Source organism: Gadus morhua, chromosome 7 (genome assembly GCF_902167405.1).
Source record: "Gadus morhua chromosome 7, gadMor3.0, whole genome shotgun sequence".
Classification (NCBI taxonomy): Eukaryota; Metazoa; Chordata; class Actinopteri; order Gadiformes; family Gadidae; genus Gadus; species Gadus morhua.
In genome coordinates, this window is record NC_044054.1 from 10,183,265 (window position 1) to 10,211,052 (window position 27,788).

The 27,788-nt window shown below is 42.7% G+C and overlaps 3 protein-coding genes across 7 annotated transcripts; 1 reads left to right on the forward strand and 2 right to left on the reverse strand.

Moving 5' to 3' along the window:
• Window positions 1-837: 837 nt before the first annotated feature.
• On the reverse strand, window positions 838-8,900 carry tmem120aa (transmembrane protein 120Aa). Of its 2 annotated transcripts, none has more exons than XM_030361500.1 (12): window positions 8,726-8,900; window positions 8,064-8,182; window positions 7,203-7,334; window positions 7,021-7,080; window positions 6,818-6,913; window positions 6,624-6,713; window positions 6,439-6,504; window positions 3,760-3,821; window positions 3,550-3,642; window positions 3,168-3,232; window positions 2,799-2,867; window positions 838-1,918 (listed from the first exon to the last, which is right to left on the reverse strand). In XM_030361500.1, exons 1-12 carry the CDS (start codon window positions 8,798-8,800, stop codon window positions 1,811-1,813), a joined length of 1,035 nt encoding a protein of 344 aa, XP_030217360.1. In that variant the 5' UTR covers window positions 8,801-8,900; the 3' UTR covers window positions 838-1,810. The 2 variants fall into 2 exon arrangements, with proteins under 2 accessions (XP_030217360.1, XP_030217359.1); XM_030361499.1 differs by having other exon boundaries at window positions 3,550-3,645; window positions 8,726-8,899.
• Window positions 8,901-9,157: 257 nt separating this feature from the next.
• Window positions 9,158-12,189, reverse strand: styxl1 (serine/threonine/tyrosine interacting-like 1). 3 transcript variants are annotated; one of them, XM_030361502.1, is made up of 8 exons: window positions 11,399-12,189; window positions 11,117-11,178; window positions 10,940-11,039; window positions 10,698-10,732; window positions 10,351-10,493; window positions 10,168-10,265; window positions 9,467-9,579; window positions 9,158-9,340 (listed from the first exon to the last, which is right to left on the reverse strand). In XM_030361502.1, the coding sequence occupies exons 1-8, from the start codon at window positions 11,517-11,519 to the stop codon at window positions 9,209-9,211; spliced, it is 804 nt and encodes a 267-aa protein (XP_030217362.1). In that variant the 5' UTR covers window positions 11,520-12,189; the 3' UTR covers window positions 9,158-9,208. The 3 variants fall into 3 exon arrangements, with proteins under 3 accessions (XP_030217362.1, XP_030217361.1, XP_030217363.1); XM_030361501.1 differs by having other exon boundaries at window positions 10,599-10,732; window positions 11,399-12,187; XM_030361503.1 differs by lacking the exons at window positions 10,698-10,732; window positions 10,940-11,039 and having other exon boundaries at window positions 11,399-12,184.
• A 1,064-nt stretch (window positions 12,190-13,253) lies between these two features.
• On the forward strand, window positions 13,254-20,856 carry yipf5 (Yip1 domain family, member 5). Of its 2 annotated transcripts, XM_030361912.1 has the most exons (6): window positions 13,254-13,370; window positions 14,278-14,395; window positions 14,647-14,819; window positions 15,044-15,189; window positions 18,170-18,351; window positions 19,564-20,856. In XM_030361912.1, the coding sequence occupies exons 2-6, from the start codon at window positions 14,286-14,288 to the stop codon at window positions 19,724-19,726; spliced, it is 774 nt and encodes a 257-aa protein (XP_030217772.1). In that variant the 5' UTR covers window positions 13,254-13,370; window positions 14,278-14,285; the 3' UTR covers window positions 19,727-20,856. The 2 variants fall into 2 exon arrangements, with proteins under 2 accessions (XP_030217772.1, XP_030217773.1); XM_030361913.1 differs by lacking the exon at window positions 14,278-14,395 and having other exon boundaries at window positions 13,352-13,370.
• The last annotated feature ends 6,932 nt before the right edge of the window (window positions 20,857-27,788 follow it).

A 27,788-nucleotide genomic window follows, 5' to 3' on the forward strand; every position in this document is an offset into this window, starting at 1 on the left:
AATACATCATTAAAAGGGTCTTTAAACGATTTATTTGTTTTGATGTTTAGAGAGACATACATTTTCCATGAAACTTGGTGTAATATTGATTGTTATACGACTTGGCTCTGTCTATTTGAACGCCAGCTTGTCCTTTTGGTGAAGGCATCGATGATGGCTCAATGGCACCGCTATGTGGTGAAAAGCGGTCATGGCAGTTTTTAAGACCACCCGTCCGAAACGGATTATTTTGAAGATTATAAATAAAATATAATGCAATTTGTTTTTAAAATGAATCAACCCAAGCCATTAGTCTCTCAACCAATAATGATTTTATCTAATCTAGTTTTTTTCATTCAATATTTAATATGACAGCATATTTTGGACACAATGCTGAACCATTTTGGTTGTTTAGCATTTTAAATGTAGGACACTAATATTATTTCACAAGAAAACATGGTCATAATTATTGCATGGACCACACATTAAAAATGTCCACCAAAATGATTCAAGAGGCATCGCTGCCTGAACGATAATCAATCTTCGGCATTAGTGTAGGCCAGACATTGTAGTAGGTACACCATGTACTAAATATTAGGTTACAGCATGACTAGAATTGCAATCCACAGGTATGTGCTGTAACCTGTTGAATTGACACCGAAGGCAACCATACCTGTCATGAGCTGTTTATGCCCTTGGCAAGCTGAAGGAATGGGGTCAGGTCCAGGCTGCGTTCAACCACTAGTACAGCCTGGATATAGTTTACCACTGAATATTGTCTTCTCTTTCATCTTCAACACATTTAAAATCAAACCCTGGCCCAGAAAAAATTAAAGCAAGAAGACACTGGCAGCAAAATAAATGTAAATCGGTTTAATTCTTCAAACCCCTGATTGAGCAACATGGAGGAAAAAGCAGGAATGGATGAATGCTTAGTATTTGTACTTAACAGTATAAGTGTGCAGGATTACACATGTCTTTGAATGCAACATACAGTGGTATTCAAGCAATTCCTTTTCATTTGGCACTAGCTCGACATATACAGCCTATTTAAAGGATGACATTCACAGTGTTCTAGAAAGGCAACCTTGTTCCAAGTAGACTATACCCAATGTTGCTCTACAAGAGGTACCATTTAAAAAAAAGTACAAAAGGTACATACACTAGAAACCTAGTATTGCGGGGTTATTCATCAACATTTTATAATCAGAGACTTGGTTAGAACAGAGCGACTGGCACAGCTTTTGACTTGGATATATTCCGGATCGACTGATCAGGTCTGGCCTGGATCGACTGATCAGGTCTGGCCTGGATCGACTGATCAGGTCTGGCCTGGATCGACTGATCAGGTCTGGCCGGGAGGGCCTGAGTAGGGGACGCACCAGCTACAAAACTAAAAAACAAACGCAGTCCCCTGCCATACAATCATGACTGTGAATGTTGAAAAAACATCGATTACCACTCTGCATTACTTTTTTTCTATGAATTATGCTAAATAATAAATAGATGCTTCTTGGTAAATGTGATTGCTGCTGCCAACCCAGACCAACCATGTGAATTACAGGTCACCAGCCATATACTGCCAATAGCAGAAGGCTAACAGAGTGGGGTTGTATTGTTACTGTGTGACATGCTACTATCATTGTACATTCACTTGCTTTGGGATAGATTGACAAATGATATTGTCAGGACATAAAATAATGAAATACGTGCAAAGTAAACAACTGAAAAACACAGTAAACAGTCAGAGCTCAACAGTCAAAGCTCCTTTAAAATGAAACACCTGTGTAACAAAGATTCCGCTCTTTAGCGTTGCCCTGCGTTGGCGGACCTATAGACTCTTGGGCTTGTCTGTCATGTACTTCTGGTAGACGACGCCCAGGGTGGTGCAGAAGTTCCCGAGGAACAGTGTGAGGTAGGAGCAGCCACACATCGCCACCTAAAGACAGAGGTAAGGCCGTTTGGTCCTGATCCGAGTGCCGTCACATACCACCACCATGTGACCATGTGAAACGTTGGTCGCATAATATTGTAGGTTGCATGCCCTTTTCTCCTGATCAATTTTACATTTTACAATGATAATCCAGATGTTGGTTAATATGATCCTCCAGATGTGTGTTTTATTGCGATCCAGCAGGCGGGGCCCATGTTTTAGGCTAAGGAGCCTCTTTGCATTCTAACAAGAGAACCTAATTTAATAAAAAAAAGGGGGCTGCTTCATAATATATTGAGCTTCCTCATTATAATTAGTAGTTGCTTAAAACACTGTGATGAGTTGGAGGGACTGAGCCACAGTGGTTGACGGACTATGTACTCTGTGTTACACTTGACTTACTGTACCACTACTGCCTCTTTATTTAAGGCTGAATGTTGTTTACCATGTCGCCGTAACAACCCATGGCCATCGCTACATCTCTGTTTCCCCAGCACTTCTCCATTTGTGGAGTGCCCCTCTTACGGGCAGCTTTGCCAAAGCACCCTCCAACTCACTCTGCGGTTTCCTCTCATGTTGACTCATTCTGACCCATATTTCTAAATGTAGCCAGTCTTTGATAGTATCTATCCATCTATCTAGAATAGAATAGTCATTGTGCAGTAGATTCATACAACAATGCTTGCTTCTAGAATAATGACAATCAATAGTAAAAAATACAGAATAAAATACAGTACAAAAGACACATTTATGTATATTATATAAAGATTATATATATATATGAGAAAGGGAGCACATTAAATGTCTATATTCTGGTGTGTACAGTTTGCTTCCATTCAGGGATGCTCAAGACTTGGTGTGAAAAGGAATTGAGAAGTGCACGGACCTGCCACTCTTTGCATTCTGGTAGCTGGGTCATTTTGAAGAGTATTACGCTGTTATAGAGCTGCCAGAACTGTGGGAACAGGAAGCAGCCAATCAAAAATACGACCAAATGCAAACGTGATATTCAATTGTTGCGAAGAGTTTTGTATTCAGAGTCACTACATTCTGATAGGTTTTGTAACTTATGGTCAAGGGGACACCACCTGTTTGTACAGGCCCATGCTTCATTACTCAACTCAGCTGCAAAGTAGATGGTAAACACTTCCCCATAATGCATTGCTGCACATGAAGGAAAAGTGACAGCATAAAAGTATTGATCAGTTTCCAAATGCATACGGGAAAACTAGGCGCTTTTGGTGGAGACACTCACATGACCGAAGAAGAGGAAGGGAAGGAGAAAGGTCAGCCCTCGCCACATCCACGACTGGAAGCCCTCTACAGGAGAGGACACACATCACCACACCATGTGAAGTTACAGTTAGTCAATTATGGATGATTGTTATGCCACAGAGCTCCCTTTGCTATAATTCCCCACAGGTCGACACCATCATGGACATTACAAATGTTAACTTAATTTACTAAAACCGTTTTGCTTGATGTGCTACCATTCCATCGGTCCGTTATGACACACCCTTAGACAGAGTGTGTCTATGCTCATTAGTTAATGTATCAACATATGTATACATATTTAGTAAATGATGCCCCAACAATGCAACTTCAATGACACATAACAGCGTGCAGAGTGTACCCACCGACTGTTAGGTCCATGTTGTGCCGTTCCCCCAGCGCGCGGAGCCTGTACAGACAGCCGCTCTGGTAGTAGTACTGGAGGAACTGGACAAAACCTACTTTGCATCGAAAAGAAAGAAAACAAAAAAATATCAAATAACTGAATACAAGGCCGCAGCTCTCCTGAATGCACACATACTGTTGGTGCAAATGCACTGCCAAAGGTCTCTTACTTTGGTACAGACAGTATGTTAAGAACTGGCTCCTGAACATCTGGTACAGGGCACCTTCAGGCCTGCAAAGGAAACCAACCATTGATCACTTCTGCTTGATTTCATCCGTTTTGCACAGATCTGTTGGTTGTATAAAGTGAATTGTTTTGGTAGCTGCCACTTCAATGCGTTGAAGAGCTCACTATAAAGCTGTAGACATTTTTTAATATGGTTGGGCATCAGTTCTTACAATTAACTACATAACAATAAAAAAATATATATATTACTTTACTATAATTTCAATTGGCGGACGCCTTTGTCCAAGGCGACATACAACATATTTGACAACAAGCAATGAAAACTACATTAATTACATTAATAACAAGCAGTCATAATTACATACAAACCCCCATCAACCAACCATCATAATCAAATTAAACATTTACTAAACGTAAGATAGTCCATAGCTGACATTGTATGTGGTCTTACAGATAATTGCAAGCAAGTAAAGAATACAGTAAATAAATACATAAAAGAGGATGAAAAAGAGGAAAGATACAAGGGTCTCAAGACATTAGATGTGGCTGGATCAGTTAAGTCTCTAAAACAGGAAGGAACTGGGAGAAGAGATGCGTCTTCAAAAGTTATTTGAGTGCGAGCTAGTGGCCGAGCGGATGTCGCTTGGCATCTTGTTCCACCATTGAGGTCAAAGAAATGAGAAGAGACTTGATTCTGGCTGCAATGGGGAGCCAGTGCAGTGTTGCTAGCAGAGGAGTTACACGTGCCCTCTTTGGTTGTGAGAAGATGAGACGGGCTGCTGCGTTTTGGATCATCTGAAGTGGTTTGACAGTACATGCGTGGAGACCAACTAATGCGGTGTTGCAATAGTCTAGTTTAGACAGGACCATAGTTTGTATGAGGAGTCAAGTTATGAGTTTTTTGATATCTGCCCTCGCCAAGAGACACTAAAAAGTCTACCCCTCCAGATAGGAGCCATTTGATTCCAAGTCCGGAAATTCCTAATGCGGATACGGTTAACAGAAGAGTGCCACCATGCACTGTTTCAAATGTTGCCGATAAAACCAATAAGATTAACACAGAGGACTGAGCTGAGGGTTTGGCCAATTTCAGAGACTCGGTCACAGATAGGACCGCAGTTCCCTGGAATTACCATGTATGAAGCAAGATTGCTTGGGAGCTAACAGCTTGTTCTGAGATAGGTAATCATTAATTTGCTTAGACACTTCTCTCTCAAGAATCTTTGACAAAATGGAAGAAGGGCAACTGGTCTGTAATTATTCACTTCAGTTGGTTTAAGTGTGTTTTTCTTGAGCAAAGGAGTGACCCTAGCTTGTTTAAATGAAAGTTGCCCTTAACCTGTTCCGAGTGATGAGTTATTAATATGTGTGACCTTGGGCAGAATTGTGGTTGTAATAGACAGGATGGGATGGGGTCTAGGGTTAGGTCCACAAATTTCATCCTCACTGAGAGGAGAAAAAGACTCCAGTAAGACTTGAACTAGTTAAGTTCAAATGTGAATGCATTATTGTCTTCTGAGGGGAATTGATAACTGATGTTGGAATTTTTTAGGTGTAAAAATGTGCAAAGTCTCAATATTGTGGTAGTAGGTGGTTGCGGTGGCGTTTGGAGAAGGGACTTAAAGTAGTAAAAAGTTAACCCCTGTCCCTGGCATTGTCAACTTTTGTCTGATAGAAGTTCCTGTTTTCTAATATAACTTTAGATGACAATCTTACTAGTAGCTCATGATAGTCTGTGAGATTGTTCCTGACTTGTACAATCTCCTCCCAGCTGCCCTGAGTGCCCTACGAGCTTCGCGGATAGTGTTTGTGACCCAGGGATGACGGGGTTTGGAGCTGGATGGTCTACTCGATAGTTAGCAAGCACTATCTATACATGATGACAGTGTGAAGCATAGGGTGTTAGCGGCTACACATGTCTGTGATATAAATTAGTCAATGGAAGGAAGGGAAGATGATACCATTGTAGAAAACTGTTCAGTGGAGAGGTTTTTTAGATTTCGGTATGACACTGCGGGGGGAGGGATAGCAGGACATTCAATTGCACGGTAAAATGAATAAACAAATGATCTGATCGATGGGAGTGGAGATACTTTATAAGTGGCAGGGTGTGAATGCATGTTAGGTTAAAAGAGCTGAGTAAAGCTCAGCTCTGGGCTGAATGAGAGTTTCCCATTTGCATATTAAGATCCCCTAGAATTGAAAAAGGACAGTTGTCCACGGGCAATGAAGTTAAAAGAATGTCCAATTTATTGTCAAAGAGACCACGGAACCACTGGCTGGGCGGTAGATTATAACGACATACATAAATCCATCGTCCTGAGGGGTTAACATAACGTCATTGATTGCCATATCAAGATTTAGTTCAGTTAAGAGGTGAGCATGTAATTATAGAAAACTGAAAGCATGGCTGCAGTTCTTAATTGCCTCTGCATTAGCTAATTGTTGCAATTGAATGAATGCAAAATAGGAAACAAATATAATTGCGATATATATATAGAGTTATAATAACACAGCATCCCTAGGATTAAAATAGGTATCTACCGATACTGTAACTACCTAATCACCATTTCTGTCCTAATCGTTCATCCCTCTCCCATAGTCCCATTGATTGCAGGCATCGCTGCCTGCACTGAAGTCAAAACAAAATCATGTGACTCACCACGTCAGCATGACCCCTGAGAGGAAGGTGGACACGTAGTGATGGAACACCCACCAGCCCTTGATCCTGTGGACACAGCGAGGGCACAATGTTTGGTGCTGCCGTGTGACCACGAGAAGCGACACAACTCCTGGGGTCAACACTGTATCTGTTACTCCCAGACAGAGACAGAAGCCCTTCCCCACCTGGAGCCGTTGCTGATCAGGATGCTCTCTCTGATGGTCAGCGTGCAGTAGTACCACACCAGTAGGAAGTTGAAGAGCGCATCCAGGGCTCTGAAGGAAACGAGCAGAAGGACGTACAGATACATTCTGTTTTTCTATGTCAATGTATCAGAAGGAATGATGAACGGGTAACCCCGATATCGCCGCAGCTTCACCTGTAGCTCAGTAGGAAGCGGCAGGTGAAGGAGAACAGGAAGAGGATGACCGTGAGGACCAACTTAAACTTCTCGTATTCATCCTTGTACGCAAATCTGTAGAAGAAAATGGATGATTGGATTGGAAGCACCGGGAGTTCGTTCTTCTCCCTCTCCACATAGTGAGGGATCACTGGGACGACCTGAAGGACACGGGGGCTTACTTAGAGTGCTTGTTGAGCAGCGTGACGTTGATGTTCCCCAGGACCAGAGAGAGGTACAACCTGAAGAGGACCCGGAGGAACAAACAGGGTAGTACCTCAGCAGGTTCAGTCTTAAACTTCACCGTTACATCAAGAAAGAGAAGTTAATTCAGGTGTTGCTAAATCATTGTAAAATGTCAAACCCATTCTTCTTGGGCAGGAAAGCTTCCATCTCTAGGAAGATGTCCGGCCTTTCTCTAATACTGTCCTGGATGTCTCTGATGACGTTCCTCTCCTCTGAACTCAGGTCTTGGGCCGGGTGTTTGGTTCTACATCTGAACAGAAGCACATTGGGACAAGATAGATTGGTGTTTCATTTAAAAGAGAAGTCCTCTAGCGTTTATTACCATATAGTTGCATTCTTACATTAGCTAAGCAATGGTTAAGTAGCAATTTAGTAGTGGGTTACGTAAAATTTGTGCAAAATTGTGTACAATTAGTGCAATAAATATATATATATGTATGATATACATATATATATAAAGAATCGTGAGGTAGACTCTGATCTGGGCTCCATCAGTCCTCCTCTTTATGGCAGAAGCTCTTCTGCTATAGGAGATGCCTGGAGGCAGTTGACAGACAACAGAGGGCTGCACCTTTTTCCTGTTTTTTGAGGGAGATATTCTACCCAGGATAAACTGATATGCACAAATAGATTGATTTGAAACCCTGACGGTAACCTTTTTGCTATTTACTAGCGCTGGCCAAGTTTGTTTAAGTGCTATCTAATTACACCCCTAGAGACCCCCGCTTTCAGAGGCATGATCGGACCAAAAACTATGAAGCAAATGAAGGAGGAATACCCTGGGTTGTTAGATGACTAACCAAAGTTTAGCTTAGATTACTTACCCGGATTCTAGGTTAGTAATCTAAATTGTGATTGGGCTGTCCTCGTGATGGAGAACACTCAAGACAGCCAGTGAGCGCACTGAGTAAGTAACTGTGTGACTAGATGCAAACTCTGGAAAGGCATCGCGGGATACTTATCTTATGGAAATACCTACTCTTTTATTGAAACAGCCAGCTCCTTTAACTTCTTCCTTTGACGTGTGATGGCACTGCTGCAGCTGTCTTGCAGTTTGGTGACCTCTTCTAGTTTATGTTTATAAAGACGATGAGTTTCCTGGAGAAAATAATATTATTTCTGTAGGCAAACATAATTTAATTGTATTCTAACGGTGACACATGTGTGGCAATCTAGTGCAGTTTGTATACATTCGATTCTAAAATAACACATGAGATGGATTGAAATAATGAGAATGGAAACGCTTTTGGCCTAGACTGTAAACCGATTCTCTTTAATCTGAATGTAAACATGAAACCAAAACACAAACTAAACATTGAATCCAGAGCTTGTGACTTCTCTGTTAACAGTGGGCTGTCGTGAAAAGTATAGAGATATTGTTGTCCACATATGGTCGATCATCTTAGATGAGTTTTCATCGTTAATAAACTAGTTGTAACCTGGGCGCGTTGATTTTTCATTAAGGTGAATACACTGCTCACCAGACCGGATAAGGAAGGCAGTGAACTAAAGCTGATTGTTCAACACATCACGCCTGTCACTCCTTAGCGGAACATTACTTATCCGGAGGGCGTTACACCCGCTCATTGTTTGGTTAGCCTATATAATACATGTTAAATAAATCTTGTTAAAATCCTTTACCTGGACCTGTTGATAGTCCTTCTCCATGACCTCCCATTCCTGTAAGCACTCACTGAGACTACTCGGGCTACTCATTGTTGTAATCTGGTCTGACGGGTCGTAATGGCAACCTCGTCCTCCGGTGTGCAACAGTTGCGTCCTGTTGAGCGGCCACGTAGTACGTAATGCATCCAGTCCGGCTGCAGAGCACCTCAGCGAACCAATAAGATGATCTCTGGGTGTTCTCAGTGAGTCTCAGCCAATGGGAACGCTGGAACAGCCTCTTTAAATGGCCACGTGGTTACCAGGCACTCTCCTCATGGGCTGTTGGTGGTATTTTTAGAAGGTAATTTTGTCAAAACTTTTGCCGTTACATGTTAAATAAATTAATACACTTTATTTTATTTATCAATAACAAACAATCCATTTAAATGAACTCAGAAACACTATTTCCAGATTTGTCCGAAATAAACCGACTTTTATTTTGCAACATAAATTATTTCATCAGAAATTAGGTTCCGAGATATCCGTTGATCTTTGTCCCGTTGTGTGAAGCTCCCAGTCGGACAGCTGTTGCACAAAGCCCCTGTTTGGCCTCATGTTAGACTTGCACTTTTTCAAATATTTCCATGCATCCTGCAGGAATTCAAACGGAAAATGAGTTGAATGAATAAAATAACAAAAAGAGAAATTAGTCATATACTAAAACGTTACAGTGCTGGAAGACAAGTCCTCATAACACAAAAGAAGGCGACCACTCACCTCCAACGAGTATTTGAAATGGTGCATGAGGAAAGCGATGGTAGCAGCACTACAGCGGCTGATGCCGTGGGTGGAAGTTACCATAACAGGAGAGCCTTTTTTCACGTGAGAACCTGCACATAAAGACAAGTGAGGGATAACAATAAGACATGTGCTCATCAGTCCTCCTTACACATTCTGATGATGGAATTAATAAATAGATGTTCATTAGATCAAACGAAGGTATACAATTAGGTTCTGAGGCCAAACATTGACCAAGTTTTGGTTAAAGTTTCTTCTTGGAGAATAAACTCCTTATTCTGTAAGGAGGGGCTTTGAGTGCATTGAAAAGCAATATATATATCCAATTAATTATGATTACGAATTTGGTTATGCTTTACACCTATACACTTCCACGTCATGTTTTCTGTATTTGAAGTTTTGTCGTGTTTATTGTGTTGATTTCTATGGGTTTGGTTTGAAGAGCCCTTCTATAGAGGACAGCGCCCTCCTGAGGGCAACAGAGGGAAGTGGTTAACGAGTGAGAGAATCACAGACTTTGAGTTTGGCCTTCCGTCTGCTCGGCTGTTCATTCATCTAGAGTGGACTGTCTCTTTGCATTGTCAATTGACTTGCTTAAATCACAACTAGCATCCATACATCACTTTAAAAACAGTCAATAACAAACTTGAACGATGACACATGAGGAATTGTTGTCTTACCAATAAAAACACAGATCCTCTTCAAACTAGAGAACAGATCTGCCGTGACAGAGTCCGCCAGGCACACATCAAGAATTGGGTGGTTCGCAGTCTCGCAACTAATAAAATAAAGATTTTTTTGGAATGAATAAACTCATAAATCGAATATTCTATGTTTAAGGCAATTGTTCAACGGTCCCTTACTCAAGCGCAGTACTTGAAACATTGAGCATGCCGCTGATCTTCAGGTCCTCACACATTTTGGGACTCCTGGCCTGGTTGTGATCGGCCATGTACAGTAGGCCCACTACAATCTCCACTGGGTAGGGCTCGAAATTGTCCAGCTCCTAAAATAAAAAGAGAAATCCACTTGTACATTTCTATTAATCGATAATGTTAATGCTCATCAAAAGTGTTAATTCTGGTGCTTTGACAGTCACACTGGACCCGACCATTATAGTGTACATGATTTTAACGCTTCTGAAAAACGGGTAGAGTGCAGAGAACTTCTGGTAGCCTCCTCTCACGACGAGGACGGGATAGAGGCTCACTTTAGCGAGAACCTCCGCACATCTTACGGCTTCACCTGTAGAATACATGTTATCATGAGACCAGCATCATGTGTCAAGCTGCAGACCCATCGAAGAGTAGGCTAGGTCCTGCAGGACTTCAACGCCCTCCGTGGTGCAGGCCTATTGGTTATTATCACATTTGCCTCCCTCTCGCAAATGTTTAATTAATCATTTTGTCTATTCATTGTATGCGTTTTTCTTAGAGATAAGGCTGCTCTTACCCAAGTCTTTCAGAGAACTTGTGTCAGAGTCGTACACCACTATATGCCTCATGCTCTCAACTTCCACATTCTCTGGAACCACAAACATGCCCTTGCTATCCTGAAAATGTGATGAATGCACAAAGGTTAAAGCCTAATTGTTCCTCATTTAAAAGTCAAACTGTGACATTTGCTTACCCGCTGTGCATTTTTAGCTGTTATGATATGGCCAGTGTTATAATCCAATTTATATCGGGAATCTGGTGAAGACACGCACGCACGCACACGCACACGCACACACAGACACACAGACACACAGACACACACACACACACACACACACACACACACACACACACACACACACACACACACACACACACACACAAAAACCACATTTGACTTCTCGTCCTTCTCTTGTTTTACATGGACACCTGGATTAGCTACAATACCATCCATTAACATCCAGCAGATACTCACCAATTAAGTAGAGGTAATTTATATCTGCCAACTTGGAGACATTGGTGTATTGATTGAGCATGTTGTACAACACACTCGGTTCACAGATCATTACGCCACCCATATTGCGGGTGTAGGCCATGGCATACAGCTATATCTAGGTGACTTACACCGACAATATTTCAACCTTACTGTGCTGGTACGACTCGTAAGACTACAGTTGTAATGATAGTGTAGCCTACTCAACAGCGCCGTCCGGTCGGGTGCGTCTGTTTGCAGACCGCTGCATAGCAACAGCAGCTGCAGGGACCACAATGCTGATATCTTGACGCCTTTCAATCGGAGAGAGGTAGTGATGTCAATTATTTGGCCCAATCCACACTGGCGAAAACGATATTTTCCCCTCCATTTTCCTTTGATGCGTTTTAGGAATATCTCCGTAAAGACGGACTCATTGCGAAAACGCATCTTGGTGTAGAAACGCTGTAGGCCTAGTTGTACATATTCAAGGCGCTGGTTCTCCATCAAAAAAGTGGAGCGCATCCAGGAGATAGCAGTAGGTAATTAAACTTTTTAGATTGAGCCGAAATACTTCTTAATGTAAAGTTAGTAATTCAATTGACCAAGGGGCTGTATTTAGAGCTACACAAATAATACAAATTAAAAAACGACCTCCGTCCGTCGACGGAACTCATTGACTTTGCATGGGGCGATCCCGAAATGCATTGTGGGTCCGTCCATTCCGTCGGCAGTCTCTTGCGTTCAGAAGTTGAGAAAATGTTAACGCCCCGTGCCCACTACCTCCTTCAGTCGACGGACGTGGGAAGGCGTGGCTGACTGATGGGGGAGTAGTCTTTGCAGAGGCATTTTTCAACTTCTTGACTGAGCCGAAGGCTCCAACGGAACGGACGGATCCACAATGCATTGCGCGTCCGTCCCCATTAAAGTCAATGGGGATCACGCAACGGACGGAGGTAGTGGGCACGGGGCGTAACTTTTCAGGCTGCAACGGATCCGTCAGCCAATCAGATCGTGGCTCCGTCGGCAAATACCACTCCCCCATCCGTCAGACACGCCTTCCGTCATCCTTTGGTCTGGTCCTATATTCTCCTCTGCAGTCACCTCTTCTCCTCTCCTCTGTCCCCCCTTCTCCTATCTTCTATTCTGCTCTCTAGTTATCTCTTCTCTCCGGTCATCTCCTCTGCTCTCTAATTCATATTCTTAAATTCTCATGCTACCCCATAAACCTGAGGAATGTCCCTTCCACCTTTCCTCTGGGTCAGGATGACACTGGGAAGGGAAGCTGCCTAATAATACTGCATGAACTTTAATCCAACAAACAATAATATGGCTATTTATTATAGCAAGTCATGCTATAAAATTATCAACCATATTATTGAGTGTGTGTGTGTGTGTGTGTTTGTCTTCCCCACATGGGTATAGGTGTGAGTCCAAAGAAAAGTCAGACCCTTGGTGACAGCCATGCCCCCCTTTATGGTCGCAAATGTATAGATTATACAGATTTCAATTACCCTCCTTTGCACCTTTCAAATGTAATACACAAAGCAGATACAGCAGAGCGATGCGTACTTCAAGTTTAGCAATGATTACACATGGAGAGGATGGGTGAAGTATTCCATTTATTTGGTGGATTTGATTCCCACAGTCCAGGGAAACACTGATTTAGTTCTGGTTTAAACTTAAATATTATCCTGCTACTTGAAACAGGGGCCGGGTCTAGTGGGCATTTTCCCTGAAAACATGTATGTTTATGACACCGCAAGATGTACCGTGACAAAGGTAAAAGTATAATTTGTATTGTGATGCCCATCAGTATGAACTGAAGTACCTCTTTCAATCACAGGAGGCACCGTTTATTATTGTAACGTTTCCCTGTTTGTCCCTGACCGGCCCCCTTACGTAGAAGTAGAACTACCCTGACACGTAGCTACCAAGTTGTTGGGAACCTGAGGAGATTTGTCAAACGATACAGGTAACCCTCTACTCCTAATTTATCAATACTTTGTACAATAAAAATATAATTGAGTGGCTTGACTATATAAATGTGGTATAGTCATCACAAGGAATATGAGCGAGTGTGTCACTGAGCTGTTGCCCCCCCCCCGGTATGGAGTAAGGAATTAGCACACTGGTGTTAGCATTGGAGGTAGCGTTAGCTTCCTAGAGATGGAGGAGGTAAATACATGTAGACAAAAGTATTCCTTTGTTCAATGCTAAAGCGGTCTGAAATCACTAAGTTGTCAGTTGCTTTTATTCACATTTATTTGTTGAAAGTGCTGCTGCTTGTAGACAGAAGTTAAGTGTTGCCACAGTGTCACCCATATGATTAACCATAATAAATCACTGGTTAATGCACATTATATTTGACCTTATATTGTCTAGCCAATATCTTCTGCAATATGTCTAACATTCTCGCCCTTCTCATGTGGTTGTTGTTACTGGAGTGTGTACCTCAATGCGGATCGTGTACATATATTCATGATCATTACCATGCAAGAAGGTACCAGCACAGGTTTTGCGTTATGCCTCTGTTTAGGACGTCATCACTAACTTCCTAGGCACTACCGTACTGTATCACACATTGGTGGTTGTGTAACTTTTCTGTTTACTTAGTCGAAAGGTATATATCATCCAAATAAATGGACTTTGGGCAATTGTAATAAATTAAAATGATAAGAATTGAGTAACAGGAACATGGTAAGACAAATTGCAGGAGTTCTTGTGAGAATGCATAATGCTCCCTGGGCTGAGTTGCAACAATTAAGCCTTCTCTTAATGGTTTTATTAAATAATTGCTGTCATTCCAGTGTCTGTTCAGTCCTATACCAACTTAGGTACTTGCCCTGATAATGAACAAAGGATTGCTTCCTGAATTGCAGAGGGAGACATGGCAGGGTTTGACAATTTAAACGCAGACTTCTACCAGTCCAGCTACAGTGTGGACGACCAGAACCAGGGCTCCTATGCTTACAACGAAGGCGAGGGCCAGGCCAAAACGTATGCTTCTTCCGTGTCCTCCTTTCTCTTGTTCCACATATATAATATATATATACATATATATATATATATACATATACATTACACATATAATCTATTATAGCGTCTGGAAATGGAAATATCTGGTTGATCTTTTCTGTTTCAGATTATAATGCATAATGAATACACAGAGGGCATTTGCCAAGGAAATGTATGTTTTTGTTGCCTCCTGTAGTGTGTTTGTTTTGTATTGATGTGTGTCCTCTCCACAGTCCATATGTCCAGTACGACTACTCCCAGAACATGGGCTACGCTGCCCCAGGGATGATGCAGCCCCAGCAGCCGTACTCTGGGCAGATCTTCCAGCCCACACCGGCCTTCACGCCCACGGCAGCACAGTCCATGTACGGCAGCAGCTTCGATGACGAACCGCCCCTACTGGAAGGTATAGGGGCGCACACGGTTCTTCCGAGATGCACCAGACACACCCTTTTCTCTGGGCACACTTTAATTGACCTTTATTCATTTCTAGTTTAAATCAAATGGAAGGAATCAATGATAATAGATTTGCTTGTTCAAAAAGATGAACGGAGAGTACTGAAAATGTGTAAAAAGTGATTTAGGCTGTGATGATTCCCACCTGAGTCCTGCTGTGTTTCCTTGTCCCAGAGTTGGGGATCAACTTCGACCACATCTGGCAGAAGACCCTGACGGTTCTCCACCCCATGAAGGTGGCGGACGGCAGCATCATGAACGAGACCGACCTGGCGGGCCCAATGGTGTTTTGCTTGGCCTTCGGCGCCACCCTCCTCCTGGTAAATCTTAACAAACTCCTTATTTGTACTTCCAATGGAGCTCCATTTATGTTGCATGCGGAACAGATGCTAACAAGTCATCATTTGCAACTCCAAGTCAAGTCTCAAGGCTTTGGTCATCGGTCCAAGTCAAGTCTTCAGACTCTTATGCCGCGTTTCCACTGCAGGGTGCGGAACGGATCGGATCGCAAAGGGGCGGTAGGGAGGGGGCAGTATAGCCCAGCTCAGTTCCGAGGTCGCGTTTCCACCGCCGACAGTACCCTTTGTGGTAGGCCGGATGTCGATCGCCGCGGCAGCTACGTAAACATCGTAAACAACGTCTTCCTCCGCAAGAATGCAGACGAACGTCTCCACCTCCTTGTTCGCCCAAGCAAGCTTTTTACGCGACATGTTAATTGTAAAGAATAATACCTCGAGGCTACTGTTTGTTTGTTTTTATCCCCGCGTCACCCGGAAGTGACGATTCTGTCGACCAATCAACGGAGGGGGGGTGTAGCTAGAATTCCAGGGTACCCTTTCAGGCGTCTGGTCTCGTTTTGGGTACCGCAACGGAGGAGTCCCTAAAATGGGGTCGGAACGGGTACGGCAAAGTCCGGGTCACGCCCACTTTTGGCGGTGGAAACGCGATCCGACCCGCACCTTTGCGATCCGATCCGTTCCGCACCCTGCAGTGGAAATGCGCCATTATTGTTGTAGTGGAGCACCAATTTTCATTACCGATACCAATACTGAGCAACACATCTTTGAATGGGTCGATATACACACTTTGATCTTCAAATATATCTAAACAGATTTTAGATATCATTTAAACTTGTTAAGATTCAACTGTTTTTAAGTTTTAAACCTGCTTGATATATTTCCATTTGGTCTCATTGAGTCCCATTGAGCCTGCTAGAGCGTGACCACGTCACCCGCCGTCGCCCAAGGTGGCTAATACTAAAGCCAACTATTTCGGACGTCGCAGAACCTTGAAGCACAATGTAAAGCTTAAACTGTTGTAGTGTTTCTTGTTTCACTGGCGCTAAAATTATTCATGGATTGGAAATATGATTGTTGAGCTGCGGGCGTTTGTGTGTGGCCAGCTCTGTTTATTTACAATGGGTCCCGATGGAGACTGTTGTTTTAGAACGAGTCTATGGCTAGAGGCTAGCTTCTTCCTACTTATCCAGGTGTGTAGCTTCAGGTATAAGCTAAATGGTAATGAGCTTAAAAACTATTTTCTTCACTTCATGCTAACTACACAAACGATATGTCATATGAAAGCTGAGACTCTAGTTTTATTATGAGTTTCTTAAAAATATATAGACCTACACACATAACAATTCATAAGCGTTTATAGGACTAAACTAAACGTTTTAATATAGTATAGTTGATGTTTGCATTTGTTTCTTTCTGTATTAAGGGGACATTTCTTATGTTATCATTGTGTGCTGATTATCTTGCAGTTCATAGTAAGCAATTCACGCTCCTATTTACATAATTTTTGTTCCTTTGTTGAGCCAATGTAAATGCATTGAATGCCTTTAAATAAAAGATGTAGCAGCATGTAAAAACGGAGCACTACAGAGTTTAGTTTGGACTATTTAAGGAAAGGAGCTCTAACGGATAGTACGCACCTACCCCCCACTTAAGTTTCGCCTGTGATTTGCTCTGTAATTATCAACATGCGCAACACAAATTTTACCAGTCCCTGGGAAAAGAGTGCAAGCTTGCAAATATGTCTACGTCTTTTCCCTGCATCATTGCTTTTTATTTTTTTAATCATTTTAATTATTGTTTGATTTTTACTGGACAAGTTGCATATGACTTGATAAAAAAAAAAAAAATCTTAAATTGCAATCATTTCAGTTATTTCACTCCAATTATTGCATATTTGCAAAAAGCTGCTGCACAATAAAATATTTTAAGTTGCAAAAATCACCCCAAAAGAAGTGAAAAAAAAGTGTATAGATATATATATTAGAGCTGTCAAGCGATTAAAATATTTAATCGTGATTAATCGCATTTATGTCATAGTTAACTCACGATTAATCGCGTTTAATCGCAAATTATTTTTCTATGCTAAATATCCCTTGATTTTTTTGTCCCATAATTCTTCTCATTTTAATTATCTTATCAACATGGTTTTATTTTTTTTAAATAAAACAATTGCATTAATCGCGCGATAATTTTTAACGCCGTTAAATTTGGTTTGCGTTAACGCCGTTAATAACGCGTTTAACTGACAGCTCTAATATGTAAGGGATAATGCCCGACGAGGTGTCCATTATCAGGAATTAATGGACGACGTGGAGGCGTGAACCGTCCGACGCGAAGCGGAGGACGTTGCCTCCGCGAAGTCCATTAATTCCTGATAATGGACACCTCGAAGGGCATTATCCCGCTTATACCACGGTCACTTACCAACGGTGACCAAATTGAGACCATTAATTTATATTTTCATGCGTTTTACAATCTGAATATAAAGTTTTCCACAAAACATACATTTGTTTCTCTGGTTACGCCTGAGGGTCCGACTAATACCCGGAACCACCATTACACGCCCGTTGGGTTCTCATGCAACGGAAACGTTGTTCACTCCTCCAGTAATTAGGACGGACCATAGCTACGACTTTAGAACGGGAGGTAGCGGGAGGAATTATAGTCCGCTGAGCTTTGTTTTGTTTCCCGTTGCTATGGTTACTACTATTTTAGATACGATATGCCAGCTAGCGCATTAATTGAGAACGGTAAACAGACAATTTGACGGAACTACTTGTTCAGGTGTCCGTATATCCGGAGTTAATGCACACCCTGCATCCAATCAGAATCGAGTATTCCCGCAGACCGTGGTATAAATATATATAACCACACATCCTTGCTCTAACTATTAGTATTCATAGTATAATTTGTTGTAAAGCAGTCCTACACATTCATCTCATACGATATCCATTTTTCCACACGTAACACACCTTTCCCTGTGTGTCTCCGACTCTCCCAGACGGGTAAGATCCAGTTTGGCTACGTGTACGGCATCAGCGCCATCGGCTGCATGGCAATGTACTGCCTCCTCAACCTCATGAGCATGACCGGCGTGTCGTTCGGCTGCGTGGCCAGCGTCCTCGGCTACTGCCTTCTTCCCATGATCCTCCTCTCCAGCTTTGGCGTCCTGTTCTCTCTACAGTGAGTATTCAGCACCATAAACAACGCGGGACGTTGATTAGGGGAGGGAATCACAGGGTACCTCATGAACGATACGTGATACATGACCCACGATACCGATAATATAGCGATAGAGATTCTGCCGATGTAAAGACAATCTGATAACGACGCATCACGATATATTTCTGACGATGAACACAAAATGAATGTAAAAAAAAGTGCTGGATTTAGGTCTTTATCATGGTCCTTTTCAGTTACTCCTCTTTGGTTATTTAACTTCCATTCAAGTTTCCTTCATTCATGTGTCGAGTGCCACATCGAGGAGCAGGTAAATCTTTTTAGATCGCCTTACTTTTTCTAATTATTATTATTACTACCGCTTTGATCAAGCATGAAGCGCAACGTCTGCATCTAGTGTTTAATACAGTATAAACGCTGTTTCAAAAAGTAATGTCCCAACCCTAACATTACCAAAAGGTAACCAACTAAGTTTTACCCAACGCTATGAGTATGTGGCTATAGCGACTTAAGGCCTGAACACATCTGCTGTGAAATCTGATTGGCTGCCAGAATCTGGTCATTCTATTCACCAGTAGATGTTTTTTTCCCTTTGGAGCGGTGACTTTAGCTCTTCGTCCCCAGTAATGGAGCAAACTGTTGAGTCATATTTGAGCCTGCTGGGTGGATTTCTAACCATTAGGTGGCAGCAGACACTCGAATGTGAGGAGGTTACGTGGCCATTGTGTGTATTCCTGTCCCTGCTGGTTGGACAATAACACAATTACCGCAATTATTATATTGATGTCTGAAAGTTTAAATGCTGTAGGGTGTAGCTGTGTGTGCGTCCGCTACACATCAACACTAGGTTTAGCACCCAAAGAAAACCCTACACGAGCACTTCTGATGTAGCTCTGGCGTTAAAGATCCCATATCATGCTTTTTTACGGTCAAAAGTAATAATTTGGGGGTACTACTAGAATAGGGTAAGATGCCCGTATGTTAAAAATACCCCTTGTTATTATCACACTGTTCATTTTTGCAAAGCCAATCTCAGCATCTTTCCATAACGTTCGGATTTGTATCATGTGGCTTTAAGACCCCCTCCCGAGTGGCCCACTCTGCTGTGATTGGTCGAACGCTTTGCGCATGCTCCAGCAGACTAAAGTAAAGGGAAAAGCATGGTATCAGCCCATTAAACTGCTTGTTTACCGAAGTCCCTTTCTGCCTCCCCAGGGGCCTGATGGGGATTATAATATCGGCCGCCATCATCGGCTGGTGCTCCCAGTCCGCCTCCAAGATCTTCATCTCGGCGCTGGCCATGGATGGGCAGCAGCTGCTGGTGGCCTACCCCTGTGCTCTGCTCTACGGCGTGTTCGCCCTCATCTCCGTCTTTTAAGAATATGCCCCGGAACTACCGCTGTCCGTTGTCCATTCACAGCCCCCGTCTCGTCGCACTGGAAAAAAAAATGCATTCCAGGGATGTTGGCTACAACGGGGAGGAGCTAGCTTTTTTTAATGTATATGTCTGTATACATATATCTCTCTCTCCCTCTCTATCCCCTGACGTGCAGGCACAGCATTCCAGTGCACTCATAGACTGGTGCAAGCGCGCGCGCACACACACACACACACACACACACACACACACACACACACACACACACACACACACACACACACACACTTCTACCCCGCCCCCCATCTGCTGACCTAATCAGGGAGCCCAAAGAAGAGGACAGTGGGGTTTGAATGGAGAGCAAGGTGTCCACGTGTCTCCCCTGACCAGCCTACTGCCCTGCGGAGTGGATATACGTGAGGGTGTGTGTATGCGGTTTACGGAACAGACGAACTCTAGGTTACAGAGGAGTACCTGCCTCCATACTCCCAAGCCAAGAAGAGACCATCACCTCTAGGGGACATAACCCACAACCCAGCCTCCCTGTCTATCCTCACACACACATGCACACACACCTCTACCCACGGGCGCAGATGGGACATTGCCCTGCCACCAACCCCGCCCTGACTGAAGAGAGATTCTATTTCCATTTTCTTTTCCTAGGATTTGCTTGAAGTAGAAGGTAATAACAAAAGGCATGTATATGATTTATGAACAACATATAAACTAGGTTGTTTTGTACGGTTGGAAAAGGCAATGGTGTTATACAACTCGGGTCACTGATGTTCAGTTTCCATAGTTCTCCTTTTAAGGAAGTGTATTGAGAACTGACGTGGCGTCGCCTGCCTACTGTTATAAACGCTAGATGCAGACCGTGCTTCATGATAGCTCAAAGTTGTAGTGTTATAAACAAGGCGTCAGACATGATTCGTTTTTTGGCCTATTTCTTTCACTGGGAGATAGTTTTGACATTTTAGTCAGTGGGAAAGAGAAAAACTGCCATGTTGGGGTCACATAATATCAAAAACCATGGACTTGATCAACACATTGCTTTCATTTATTTCATTTTGTGGTTCGGCTGACCCATTTAAGATCATTAAACTTTGTATGAAAATGTACTGTAAACTATGTTCCCAGGAGTTTACTTTCTTTCTTTAAAGATCTACACTTTAAGTGAATATGTCAAGTGTGGATCTAGCATTGCTAGGTTTAAAATACCTCTCCTTGTGGTTTGAGGGCACCATGGGTACAGGAAATGCTAATCTGTAGTTTTAAATTACACTTTCTCCATCACTCCAGGTTAAGACCTTAGCCAAGCCTGGCTACAACTTTTTTTATTGGCTCCATCTCTAAACAAGGCTTCCCGACGACTCACTAATTGGTTGGCCCAGAGCCTGCATGATTGTGAACTTCTAGAGTGCCTGCCAAAAATGACTACAATCTTTACATATACACTCATAAATCGAATCATACATTTTGTCAGAAAGGTGCAGGAACAACTCTTTTATATTTACTCCTGCAGCTGTTTTACAGGTTTCTGTATGTACCTTCGTCATGGTACATATTGTGGTGTGACTGTCATAAACAAACATGTTTTCAGAGGAAATACCCGCGAAACCCGGTCCTTGTTTCAAGTAGCAGGATAGTATTTAGGTTTGAACCAGAACTCTAAATCAAGGGAGTGTTTCCCTGGACTGTCAGGATATTCGGTTTCAGTATAGATGATTTCTATCACGAGGAACAATCTTGGATAGGTTGAAATGGAAATATGTGCGTTTGTCAGGCCTCAAAGCCATTATCTATGGCACCCGTCATGGCTATTTCCCAGCTTCCATTGGCTGAAGCCTAGTCAGTTCATTCACAGTACGTCACCATGGAAAGGCTCTGCTCTCTGTCTCTCCAGCATTTGCCAAACAGACTGGATTTATTGTTGTTAAAAATGACAAAACGTGTAGGCCTATTATAGCCTATTTTAAATATTTGTTTATTTGTAAAAAAAAATAAGCCCGTACTGTGACATACTCTGAACATGCATCAATTTGCATTACTAAATATTGGTTTTGTACTGTGAGCCGTCAAGAAGCAATAGAATCAATGCCCAGGGAGCCTTTCCATAATGGAATGTTTTGATGCTCTCAGAGGCCAAAACAAGCCTTCTCACAGGACTTAGATTGGCGGGTGCTATTGCCCCAAAGTTGTTATGGGCTGCAGCGTTTCACTCAATACTGGCCCATCTCAAAGAATGTTGGTGTGCAATCAAAACGATTAGAAAATAATAAATATTAATAATAATAATAGATCAATTTTATGTAGCGCTTTTCCTGCTCAAAGACGCTTCACAATCGCTTCATAAGCTAAATCGTCAAAAGAAAAAAAAGAAAAAATTTTAAAGGTTAAAAGCAAGGGTGAAAAGGTGTATTTTAAGGGCAGTTTTGAAAGATGAAGGAGTGTTTGCATTGCGGATGTCGTTGGGTAGGGCATTCCAGAGGGCGGGGGCGGCTGCAGCAAAGGCTCCCGAGGACCGGAGGTTGGTCCTGATGGGGTGCAGGCAGGAGATTGGCATCGGCGGACCTGAGACAACGGGTAGGGGTATGGCGGTGGAGAAGGTGAGAGAGGTAGGGGGGCGCCAGGTTGTTGAGGGCTTTGAAGGTGATGAGTAGTATTTTGAAATCAATCCGGTATTTGACTGGAAGCCAGTGGAGGTCTTGGAGGACAGGGGTGAAGTGGTCAGAGCGGCGGGTGGATGTGAGCATATAGGGCTGCAGAGTTTTGAACATATTGCAGTTTATTAAGTAAGTGTATAAAAACAGAGACCAGGTCGTGCTGAAACAGTTTAGCATCAATATAGTTCAGGACTGATGTGGGGAAAGGTCTTCAATAGATGTTATATTTGTGGTTTGGACCTTTGTTTAAACAACGACAGCTGTGCGTGAGATAAATAATATTTCCTGTGAATAGGATGTTTAACCTATTGAATGGTGAAAAAGGAAAGTACCGTAAATCTTATGTTTTAGTTTTGAGATAAATCAGTATTCTATATGAATTTGATCCACTTGTAAGACCAGTTTCTGTCTCCACATTTACCTAGGATTACAGTGTCGAGGCTAATGGTTTAAAAATAAACATATACAACTTAAAAATAGACGACTTTTTTTCTCCAAAATATTATCCTTAAGGAAGTGATTACCGAAATAAATGTGTTTCTTTTCGCCCCACCTGGGATTTGTTTTTGCCAAGCCTAATGGAAGATCTCACACATGAGGCTTCCTTCAAATATCTGGAAAACCACTTAGCAGCTTCTTATTCAGAGATGGAAACAAGTGATTTTCTTTTCCCACCAGGTCCACGTCGAGGGTGAATTTAGAGCAAACGTAATCGTTTACATTGCCATTGTACAATTATGTTTTCTGAGTATATTTTTAAAAACTGAGTTTATTGTAATGCAACCTGTTATTTCAGTGTCCTGTATATAGGCCAACACATGTCGCTCATTGAAGTCTAAATAAAAGATACTTGTCGGCCCATGCTTGCTTTTAACCCTATTTTAATGCTAACTATACATTGTTTTTCTTTAGCATCATAGGGAGAATCGTTTGGACTTGTGAAGTCTTAGGCACTGTGTTATTATTGTGCAAATGGAGTGTGTGGCTCATTGGGTAGGAACACTGTATGTGCTAAATAGATCTTTCAACATCTGGATTTATTCAAGGACACTAACTGTGGGCTGTTTCTTCTGCTTCCTCACCCCGGGATGACCTGCTGCTGGAATTCAAACCCAGCCTTTCCAGGTGTCAATTACTCTCTCGACCCATTGCTGAGGAAAACAGGGGCCAATACAGTACAAGCTCAGTGAGTCATTTATATAGTTTATCATGTTCAATCTCAACACTTGGATAAATATGTATGTATATTTGCATTTTCGAAAAACGTGATTAGCATTGGCTCTACTCAGGTTAAATTTTATTTTATGCTTGGCCTGATAATAACATGAAAAACAAAACACATGGATGTTAGATGAGGACGTCATGTTTACAACTGGACCACTAGGTGGGGTTGTTAGTTTAAGTAATGACCCATCGTCTCTGCCCTGGTCCGCTCTCAACTGCAGATCAACTTCTATAGAGCTCGGACGTTCGCCCCTTCCGGTAGACCCCCGTGGGGCCTTTGAGATCGTAAAATATGAATCGGTTTCAATGGAGAGAAAGTAATTATGTTCTCTTCCCTTTTCTAATGCCTGCTGACTTTTCAAAAAAATTAATTCTGCCCCTCTTTTTTTGCTTTTGGACATTTTCTTGTCTTTGGCTTTCGTTGGCCATCTCACTGCTGTATGCTGATCTGCATTTGTCTAAAATGTTAACGTGGATTTATTTATTTACTGTGCCCGTGGTCGCTTCAATATGTATTCATATTGAAGCGACAGTCTTTACATTGGGAAAGCTAGCTACGCATTTGGATCATAAGCATGACATTTGCTATGATACAATATATAATGTATACATTACATTTTGGACAGTCCATTCATGACAAGAGCCATGGAGTTAGAGAGGTAGTAACTCGGCTGAGAGAGGTCGCCTGGCTAGGCTAACTAGTAGTTGTGGCTGAGCTCGCTCGGCTTAGTAAGTGGTGCATTCTAGAACACTCAGAAAACTCAAAGTCCCAAACCAAACTAATTCAATCTTTGACATAGTTATAGGCAAGAGTTTAGTGAATATTTCGGTATGCACTTATCGCTGAGACTAACAAGTTTATGTTCGAAATATATCCAATGAATCACGTTCCGACTGTTCCTCATTTCAAATTCTTCGGCCATATCTGGGCACCCTGCTGCCAGAACAAACCAAATTGACCTGTTTGATGGTGACTGCCAGGCCATTGCCTCTACGAACACGGCCATGCCTCGGCAGCTGTATTTGGGGCAAAGGCCTAGCAGCCCAAGACCCTCCACAAGGAGATAATAAGCAGAACCATGTACAAGGCCCTTTCCCTCAAAGGCTCCGTTTACACGAAGGGAAAACGCAGATATTTCCACGCGGTTTGGCCTCTCATTTACACGAAAACGCAGTTTTTGTCACAGAAAACGATCATTTCTAAAAACTCCGGCCAAAGTGGAGATTTCTGAAAACGCCGGGTTATGTGTTGTCGTGTCAACGGGGGGAAACAGGGTTTTAGGTTCTGAAGCGTCACATTATGCGCCATGAAATGCTTAACGTCATATGAGCGCCCTCTGTTTACAGTTTGTTTGTTACAGGAAGACGCTCGTGTTATTCGTTGTCGTTGATTCTGCGGATTCTGATTGGCTTGCATGGCTTTAATTGCGCTCGACGGCGTATTTATGCGTTTTGATGTAAACCACAACTTTTTTGAAAACGATGTTGTGTGCACAATGTTAATTTTGAAAACGGAGGGGGGGAAATATTTGTTTCTATAAATACCCTGCTACGTATAAACGTGGCCAAAGACGCATGCTGGGAGAGTTAATTGACAATCACTATTATCCGGTCCACCTGCTGCATGGTTGGTAATGGGGAATACCTGCCGGCCATTAGGCCACAAGCCAGTTTGCAAGCTACTAAGGCAGGCCGTTGCCTTTGAGGAAGTAATGTCGTCACCTAAGAGAGAATGCAGGGAAGCGGCCATTGGCCCTGAAGGGGGACACTATGCTTTGGCTGCCCTGGGCCCCGTTTCCCGATAACGATGGATCTTCGCTCGTACGATCATTCTCCCGATGGATCTTGCGATCCATCGTCAATTTCTTTGGAGCGTTTCCCGAAACTCCTCTTAACGTGAACGCGCATCCGCTGCACTCACGACGTCGTAGGATTGTAACTGTCTACTGACACGGTGCTGAAATGGGCTCCCTAGGAGGGGGAGACGCAGGAATGTCGCAGGAAAATTACGTTAAAAAGGGTACTTAAAATATATCCCCATCAAGGACAACAGCAGAGTAGCCTACAAAAAAAATAGACTGCAATTATATGAATGCTAAAGACATTAAAACACAATTGATTAGGCTTAAACCGACATATATCAGTCCTAATCCTGAATGCACTGCGCGTTTCACGGCATTTTCCCCCCTGAAATAATTCCTCTTCACACCTGTGAATAACCCGGGAGACGTCCATGATGAGGAATACAACGAAGCCCACCGTCTGGCCCGGTGCATCGTTGAGCGCACGATCGGGAGGTGGAAGTTGCGCTTTAGATGCCTTCACAAGTCAGTTTTCGCCGGCCAAGTCATGCGCCGTGATATGTGTGACGGCTATGTTGCACAACATTGCAGCTAAGGCTGGGGTGGCATTGCTTGAACCGGAGGACGTTGAGGACGATGACGATGAGGAAGATCGGTGTGAGGACGGCCTCCCTCATAACTACGCGGCTGGTTTTCATGCGCGTCGAATAGTGATTGAAACTTTTTTTTAACCCCCTCCACCCTCCCTCATGTCACTAAACATTCCCGTCAACTTGACCAATCCCCACCATATCCCAGCCTTTTGCCTGCTTCTTTGCTTGTTTTTTATATATTTTTTTATTTCTTTATTTTTTTTAATTTCTTTAATTTCGTTATTTTTTTTAATTTCTTTAATTTAAATTTTTTTTTTACATTATTTTATGCTACGTTTTATGAGTAGCCTATGTCAGTCTGCACAAATCCCCCCACTTTCTCTCACACATTTTGAGTGCCCTGCCTGCGCAAACATTCTCTGGACTGTCCCGTTTTATTTTGGCCATTTTAACATCTTTATTAATAAATTAATGAATAATCTTTATTAATTACCAAACTAAGAACATAAAGGCGCAATGCGTTTTAATAAAACGCATCCAATATACGGAATGTCCGATGGTGACGCCACTGAGGCTATAGCTGACGATGCTCTTAGCGTCCTACGAGTACCTACGAGCACCCCTGGAGTACTCGTTAGCTACGAGCGTTTTCAAGACGTTCGTGACCAACGATGCTTTCGGGAAACGCGGTGAAAACTCTACGATGCCCTTTCGACGCACTTCACGATCCACTTAGGCTAACGACGCTTTCGGGAAACGGGGCCCAGCTCCAGAGCTAAACCAATCTCCAACCCACAATCAGGAAGTGGCACCAGTGAACCCCACCTCCAAAGCAGCCGGGTTTCGCGGGCATTTCCTCTGAAAATATGTTTGTTTATGACAGTCACACCACAATATGTACCATGACGAAGGTAAATACAGAAACCTGTAAAACAGCTGCAGGAGTAAATATAAAAGAGTTGCTCCTGCACCTTTCTTACAAAATGTATGATTAGGAGGTACTGTGTCAACCTTTTGCTGATGGTAATGGCTAGGTGTTACGTGTGTGGTTGTTTTTCCTGTGTCTCCCCTCTCGTTCTCTGTAGGTCTCACGCCATTGGCTGTTCCTCCACCATCGTCCAACCCCCTGTCCAATCTGGGAGCTGTCTGTTGGCCAATCAATGTCATCAGGCCTTGATAACTTGCACCTGTCTGTCTCCATTGTAACAAGCCATTGTCTGCCTGTTTGTTGGCTGTGTCATGCCGTTGACTTTGTTTTTGAGATGCCAGGCATAGGGGTTTAGGTGAATAGGTAAGATACCCTTGGGTGTACACTACCATCACGTATTATTTTTCCTCTGTTATCTCATCAGGTTAGAAGCGGGGCCACCCTCTGTATGTATTAGCTAGGTTGTATGTGTGCACTAGTTAGTTGTCACTTTATCTTGTTTTTTTTTGATTTGGTTCCGCTTATAGTTCCCTATTCCCCTTGGTGGAACACTCATCAAATTTTTTTGGCGAGTGTTTGCTGTTTTGCCATGCTTTATTGTTCTCCCAGTCAGTCCAACAGCAACATGTGTTATGGTTCCCCTACTCCCCTGCTAGAAGTAGCAAGCTAACATCCTGGAGCCGTAACACTAGGCCTTTCTAGAACCTTTTTGAGCCAACAGCCACGTGGGAAAAGTGGCCAGCAACCGATATGGGTGGAATCCTGCTCCCATTTTTGAGTGTGCAGGCCCAAAGGGTGTGTCGAGACCTGATGTCAGTGGATGCTGCTAATTATGGTAGCATCAAAACTGCT